Source organism: Eubalaena glacialis, chromosome 13 (genome assembly GCF_028564815.1).
Source record: "Eubalaena glacialis isolate mEubGla1 chromosome 13, mEubGla1.1.hap2.+ XY, whole genome shotgun sequence".
In the NCBI taxonomy this organism is placed as follows: domain Eukaryota; kingdom Metazoa; phylum Chordata; class Mammalia; order Artiodactyla; family Balaenidae; genus Eubalaena; species Eubalaena glacialis.
This window is the reverse complement of record NC_083728.1, coordinates 4,621,663-4,629,527: the sequence shown is the minus strand read 5'-3', so window position 1 is coordinate 4,629,527 and position 7,865 is coordinate 4,621,663. Positions and strand designations below refer to the sequence as shown.

General features: G+C 45.0%; 1 protein-coding gene across 1 annotated transcript; it reads right to left on the bottom strand.

Moving 5' to 3' along the window:
• Positions 1-3,901: 3,901 nt before the first annotated feature.
• ATP5F1E (ATP synthase F1 subunit epsilon) lies at positions 3,902-7,865 on the bottom strand. The gene is made up of 3 exons (XM_061208903.1): positions 7,727-7,865; positions 5,499-5,625; positions 3,902-4,047 (listed from the first exon to the last, which is right to left on the bottom strand). Exons 1-2 carry the CDS (start codon positions 7,756-7,758, stop codon positions 5,502-5,504), a joined length of 156 nt encoding a protein of 51 aa, XP_061064886.1. The 5' UTR covers positions 7,759-7,865; the 3' UTR covers positions 3,902-4,047; positions 5,499-5,501.

The window sequence follows — 7,865 nt, the reverse complement described above, 5'->3', positions numbered from 1 at the left end:
CCACGAGAGAAGCTGTGCGGGGCCGGCCTCGGCGTGGAGTCACGTCCAGTGTTCTCACCTAGGAGGAGTGAGTCCCCACGGCCGTCCCCGGCCGGTTCCGCACTGCAGCACCGCGACCCACACGCAGCCACCCAGTATTAGCTTCGACACAGGACTGCGCGGGTGGGGAAGTACTGATGGGCAGTAGGGTCTTCTGCTGGCACTGACTAACCTTGAAGAGCTTCATACTCCCTGCCCACTCTAGTCGCTTCTTTTTAATAGCCAGGTGAATTTATGGTAAAGCACTCCCTCTGTTTAAAGATCTGGATTGGCTATGTGCCGTATGCCTAGCACCGCGCCAGGCATCAGGGCTCCACACGTGGACGTGTGGGGAGCCACTGCAGTTGAGGTTAAATTATAATCGCTTTAGCTACGCTGGTAAGCGTCCCGGAATCTGTACTTGGCATCCCGGGCTGCTAAGGCTCTTCCTGCAGGTGCTCTCTTAACTCGCTGCCTGCAGCCCACCTGCTCACACCTTGCCGGCCTCCAGAAAAGCCAGGTGACTGCTTGGTGTGCGGGAGGTTCGCAGAGGTAAATGGGCTTCAGCGTCCACTAGTAAATTGTGGAGACCGTGTGTACGTTTCAACGTACCAACTGCAAAGGGCAAAAGGGAGGAAAGGAGAGTGGCATTCCTTCCCACAAATACCCGGGCAAAAAAATAAAAACCAAAAACCAAAAAAAGACAAGCAAAACTCGAGAACTCCAATCCTCTGATCTTTATGTCTGAAGAGCTAGCTTTTAACATACATGTATTTACATACTTTTAAGTTTCTTATTAATGTCTGATTCTGGGAATTCATTAATCATCATCTTTGGTTTTCCTTGTAAAGGCTATTTCGAAATGCCCATTTCACTTTCATGCGGCGATCACCTCCTGAAAGCTCTCTGTAGCCGCTCTGTTCTTTAAAAGGGCACAGGCGCGCTCGGCAACCATTCAAACGGAGGAATTAAGCAGCGGTGGCTGCACTGTCCTTCGCGGTCACGGAGGACATCGTCTCATGAGGGAACTTTTACAGTTCAAATTAATTTGCAGAAGTTGCCATAAATGTTTGCATGATGATGCAGCTTTAACCATTACATGATTTTAATCTGCTCACATTACAACAGGCCCTGATACACAAACGCGTAATCAGATCATCCGTAACTTCTTAATTACAGTTTACCTATTCCTGACATACAGCACTGCCATCCCTTCCAGCGCCGTAAGGGTTTTAATGGCCTTCTAGAATTACCACGGAGCTGTCCTATTTGATCCACGGGTAGCTGGTGACAGGAGGAAATATTTACTTGCAGGTAACTGGATTTGCTCTGTAATCTGCAGTAATGAGGTAGCCGGTGAATGGGTGACAGCAGCTCATTTCGAGAAACTTCACTCTTTTCATGTCTGTCTCATGAGGAAATAACTAAAACATGTACCAAGAGAAAATTAAGTCTCGCTGTTGGTATCATGACAAGTCTTCTATTTCCAGAATTACAAAAAAAAAAAAAAAAAAAAAATTAAATACTTTCTACTTGTGGTTCAAAAAGCACTAAAAACAAAAGTAGATTTAAAAGTAGGTTTAAGGAACTGCACCTAAACTACTCCTAGTTTGAAGTTCATAACTTCCTTAGATGCTAAAAAGACTTATAACCTGTGATTACATAAGAATTTACACACGATTCCTCTAGCACTTTTTTTCACTTTCTCAAATCTAAAAAGGCAATTAAATAGATGCAAGAAAGGACAAAGATCTAAATTAAAAAAAAAACCCTGCTGATTTATATTAAAGATTTTTGTTTGCTCAACAGTAATCATTAAAATAAAAAGAAATGCAATTTTAAAGGGCTAAATTGCTTTATTTCTAACTAAATAAATTCCTTTTCTTGGAATTCTAACCGTCCAGACTGATTAATGTGAGTAGTTAAAAATATTTTCAGAATGCATCTCACCATCCTACTCTTTCGTATGGTAGAAATAGATTAAAAAAAAAAAAACCAAAAAAACACTAGAAACCAAAAGAAATCTGTCCCCTTTGATTTTGAAGAGCCTATTCCTTTAGCTGTACGGTTGCTACAGTGACATTGGTCTCTCGGAGACCAAGACGGTAGAATCCGAATTTTAGAGCTTGTCCGATTCCTTCACTTCGCACACAAGAACACTGCGTGAGTGAAGAGACTGAATCCCTCACAAATCACTCAGGTGGTTAGTGAAATACCCACAACAAGATCTGATCAGGGCCCCCTGGTAAGCTGGACACAGTGGTACTGCCAGCTCCCAGCAGGGCATGAGGCAGGGCATCACAGTATCGGTTCAGAATTTTTTCATCACAGAGAAAGAGCCTCAGAGAATCTTTACTGAGCAGTGAATCTGTCCTTTACTCAGTTTACTTTTAATCCTTTCCATACCACAAGCCCTGTCCCTAAGTCTCTAATTATCCCATTTGCTTCCCGAATAAATGACTTATCTCTAATTAACTTGGTTGGAAAGAATTTAGCCCTTTGCCTATCAGTTACTTTACTTGCCTGCTACCAAAAAGGCCCCACGGCCTTGTGATCCATTTATTCCTGTCCCTGGAATGAAAGATGCCTCCTGGTACCTTAACTGTGGGGACCGGAAGCATGACAACTGAGGGGCCTTGACTTCAAAAGAGGACAACAGCCTGAGGCACAGGGCACAGGGGCTCGTAGGCTGCTTCTGTCCAGCCCTGCAGCTCCTCCTCGTGTGCCCCATGCCAAGAATGAGATAAAGCCTGTAGGTCAAGTGTCCAGGGCAGGAAGTCCTCTCCAGAAGCCAACAACAAAGGCGTTTTCTTGCACTCATCCTTGGCATGGCAGAGTGGCCGTGATAAATTATTGTTAGCTTAACAAGCTGAGAACCTGTCCTGGGGCAGAAGCTGAACGGTGTTTCAACATTTCCTGTCCAAGTGTAACTCTCCATCTCCACAAGTGGGTAAAAATCAAACAGTTAACTTTGCAACTTCGTAAACTTTGGGGTTTTACTCGCCAAGTGCCTTCAAGTTTCAAAGAAAGAGAAAAACACCCCACTGGCAACAATTCTTCAACCCTAAATATTTAATAGGTAAATGAATCACCATGCAAACACCATGGACCTGCTGTAATGATCACGCCCTAGACCTGCAGTCCAGAAGCTTAGATTTTCACGTCAGCTCGGCCATCAACTCGGTAAGCAAGTTGCTGAGCGACTTTGCCTCATTTCCTATGAGAAGTGCTCCCAGAATATAAAGATTCACTTATAAGACAATGTGAAAAGTATCTTGTGTTTAGTGAATTTCAACAATAGTACTTCTCGGTAGCTTTGAAGTGCACGATAGAAAATGAATACTACAATTTAGTATTTCTTCTTCTCATCTATGCTTTCCATAATTATTCGCACTCAGCCTGCAGAGTGGCACCCCCTGGATACGCCTGCCTGTGCAGAAGGACGAGGCCAGCAGACAACCCGCCCCACCCCCGACCCCAACCCACTGCTCTGACATGACACCTGCAATTCAAAGATAAGGGGCAAGACAGCCTCAATGACAGAGCCCAATTCTGTCAATTATGTCACGAAGAAGAGAACTTTCTCTTTTGAGACGTTTTCAAAATGTCTCCTGGATCCCTCTGGTCATTAGATATGATATCTGTTCTCCCTTTAACTTTTTTTTCTTTTTTTCAGCTGCGCGTCTTGCAGGATCTTAGTTCGCCGACCAGGGATCGAACCCATGCCCCGTGCAGTGGAAGCTCGGAGTCCTAACCACTGGACCGCCAGGGAATTCACTGTTCTCCTTTAAAAAGCCCTGGTTCATATGATCATAATCCTGCAGTTGTGTGGTAGTTCCCAAACAGAAAAAGTCCGAGAGAAACCAAAAACCAACAGCAAGAGTGAACTGTACATTAATTTATTGGCATTGTCCGTCTATGAACAAGACAGGTTTTTTTTCCACGAAGGGGGAGCGTTTTCAATCTGCCATAACACGTGCCCACACATCTTCACCATGAACATGCAGCATTTCAAGCTGTAGTCAGGGTCTAGGAGAAAAGACAAATAGCACGTTGCCAGTCCTTCATGTTTTCTTAAAAACCCAACACGAATAGGGAAAGTAACTTCCTTATAACGAGCAGTATAATATGACTGCAGATCCAGTTCACTCGGTTGGCGATAAACCCTGGCTCTCAGCTGTAAAAAGTGCAGGTTCACGTGCACTGCCTTAGCCGAAGAGGCACTTCCCTGCTAAGTAAAACCAAACACTCTCCCCGCAATAAAGAAACACTCTGCCTTTAAAAGACGCTAAATCCCCCATGCTGCGGCGGTGGGGCTGCGTCCCCAGCACGATGGATAGGGAATGGTCACTGCTGTGCTTACCGGAGCTGGACACTACTTCCTGGCCCAAAGCACATTACAAGGTGGAGGGAGTTCGATGCCGAGTCTGCCTCGGCCACGCTGCAGGCAGAGGCTGAGTGATTTTTCTCAGTTAGCTCGTTGTTAAAACAAAACAACCCAACCTAAAACCAGGTCTCATTCCTCAGAATTATGAGATCAGACAGAGAGCCCCAGAAAAAGGGCTCAACACCGCATCTCCAGACTTGTAATAAAATATTTACTAATTCAAAATGAAAATGAAAAGTGCTTAGGGGAGACAGTTCCAATAAGTAAAATCGCTCAGAACCACAAGCTGCCAAAGGATTACTATTTATCACATTTCCCTGCAACTGCGGGTCTGAAGCTTTTTTAAAGCTAAACAAGAAAATTAAATCTGAAAAACATCTTTCTGGTAATTTGCCTCGCTTGATCTTCGAAATAATAATGTCAAGAAAGCAGCTTAGAGATCAAATCACTTTAGTAGTTTGGAACACAAAAGTCTGAACTTATCAACTGTACGAAACTGTCTTACTTTGCATTGCCAACATCAGAAGTAAAATGAACCAAACTCTGAAAACATAAATTTAGCAAAACAGTATTCACTGCAGGGTCCTGCCGATTTTATTGCTTGATAAAATAGCAGGACCCTTGCCTGTACTTGTAGCCCTATGTTCGGCAAGTAGTGATTTGTGAGAACATTAGCAGATGTGGGGGAAATAAAAACTCAAAGAACTGTAATTTTTCATGCTCCTGAACTGTTACATAACTCCAATAACAATTATAAAAGTGGGGAAGTTTATCCTCTGAATTATTTGATTTTGTGCAGACACATGAAACAGGTTTAATTAAAATAAGATGGCTTTCTACCTAGCACTGCTCAATGAACTGAAAATCAACGTGGCAGTTACTTCTGTTTGTCAGGGCCTCGAAATGACATTCTTTGATGATGCCATGGGGCTTCCACAACCTGTATGCCTGACATTATCATCCCACTAACTAACTTCTAAATGTGCTGATGGACCAAATGTGGACAGAAGGCAGAACTAAAATTATTTTGATTTTTAAAAGCTCTCTAAAAACTTAGGATGCAACTCTTTCTCTAAATCCACCAGCAACTTACAGATTATTCCTTTTTCACTTTCACAATTTTTATGCTGCTGCCAGAAGTCTTCTCGGTGTTTGCTTTGAATCCCGTCTTCAGTGCATCCCTCACTGCTTTTGCACAGATCTGGGAGTATCGGATGTAGCTGGAGGAACACGAGAGACAATGTAAAGCTAATTATCAATGATCCAGCCAGACTGGCTGTGTGACTGTGCTTTTGTTTTTCTTCCTATACTTTTCATTTTGGTTGGATTGTACATCATTGTAGAACTGAACTTAAAAAGTACTAATGCAGGGCTTCCCTGGTGGTGCAGTGGTTAAGAATCCACCTGCCAATGCAGGGGACTTCGGTTCGAGCCCTGGTCCGGGAAGATCTCACATGCCGCGGAGCAATTAAGCCCGTGCGCCGCAACTACTGAGCCTGCGCTCTAGAGCCCATGAGCCACAACTACTGAGGCCCGCGCGCCCTAGAGCCCGCGCTCCACAACGAGAAGCCACCGCAATGAGAAGCCTGTGCGCAGAAACAAAGACCCAACACAGCCAAAAAAATAAACAAATTAATTAACCAATTAAAAAAAAATGACTAATGCAAAAGGAATCTATACAAGAAAAAGAAGAGCAGAAAAAAATGTATCCAAGTCTTAATTGGGGTTAGGTGATTTTTGCTTTTTCTTCTTTGCAGTGTTTTCTCTTTAATACATATTAATTTGAAATAAAAGATGCATATATTAGAGAAAAAAATCCCACAGCACAGTAAACAGTCCTAAATGTTAACAAAGGATATAATATGAGTGGTTTTTTTTCCACTTCTCTATTTAAAGTTTTTTCTTTTATTATTCTTACAAGGTAAAGTATACATAATTAAAAGAGAAAAAAAACTATTTTGGATTAAAACAGCTCTACTTCTGATTATTTAAAGGTTTTCCTGAGAACATTGGATTCTGCTTCTCATGTCTGCCATTGAAAATACTTCCCAACGAAGGTTTCTAAATTAAACTGAGAAGTCCTTAGAGAACATCAGCAATTCTAGCAAAATATCTAACAGCCTGCTTCCTGTTTGGTAGATGGACTCCCATCAACATCTTATTTTCCAAAAGATGTCAGCTCACTTTTTACACTTTTTGAAAACAGGAAGGACAGAGGGGAGGGGGCTGCTGACTATTTTCTCATGTTTCAGGTTTGTTTTTTTGGGCCAGAAGTAGGAGTTCCAATTCTTGCTTCCACTCCTACTAATTGGTGAATTTTAAGCTGTTCCATCTTTTGGGCTAATTTATTCTGTAAAAACAATAGAACAAAGCAGAAGGATAACAGTATTTGCCCCACTGGTGGTAGGGAGGAGGAAAGACAAAGTGTGGAGAGCAGGACTGCCCCACCTGTCTCGTAGTAGGTGCTTAATACATGGTCCCTCTGACTGGGACCATCATCCTTCCAACCGTACAAAACTCTGCTTGACCTTGGAAGTCAGGACACACGTGCGTTGCCCACAGTCAAACACCCACAGAAGGTCACTACTAGGAGGTGCTACTTAATCTGGTCAAGTAACAAGGTGTGTTAACCTGAGCCAGGTGAGCAGCTCAACTGGGTGCACAAGCAAAGAAACCAGGTGTGACACCTAGATGCATGGTGTCTCCATTTCACCAGAAGCCATGTCCTCCAGTGGGCTCCACAGTTTGGCTTCCCAAGAGCCACCACTCACCTTGTGGCAGAGCTTTTTACACCTTACCAAGGGCTTTCACCCGTTTTACCGATAAGGAAACCTGAGAGCAACAGGAGTTAATTAAAAAAAAAAAAAATGGGTGTGCCATTCTAAAAGGCCCCAACTTAATGCTGGAACGGCCAGGTATGGTGACCGTGGTTACCCCCAGAGACCTCTCTCCGCTCCTTCGAGTTCTCAAGTTGTATGTGGCTCTGTTACTTCTAGAACGTCAACCGAGTGTAACTCAAAGGACAAAGGCCCCGCGGGTGAGAAGCGCCGTCCTCGGGAAGACACGGCACTTGTCGAGCGCGTTCACGGCGGCGCACAGGTGCTCGGCGGCGCCCCCGGCAGGTGCGGGCAGGTGCTCGGCCCCGGTGCGCCCGCAACCCACGGCCGTGACCCCAGCCTCCCCGTCCGCAGGCCGCCATCTTGGGGCCGCACTCGCCGGGACCACCCCCACCTCCGCCGCGCCCGGCGTGACCTCCAACCCCGGTTCGCCCCGGACCTCCCCGCGCCCCAGCTGTCCGCCCCTCCCGAGGCCCGGCCGTACCTGAGTCCAGCTTGTCGCCAGTACGCCACCATGATGTCGCGAGAGGGGGCGCGTCGGGCCGAATCGCGAGGACCCGTCAAGGTCGGCTCAACGTGCGGGCCGGCTGCCGGAAGGTCAGGCCTGAGAAGCGGAAGGGGCG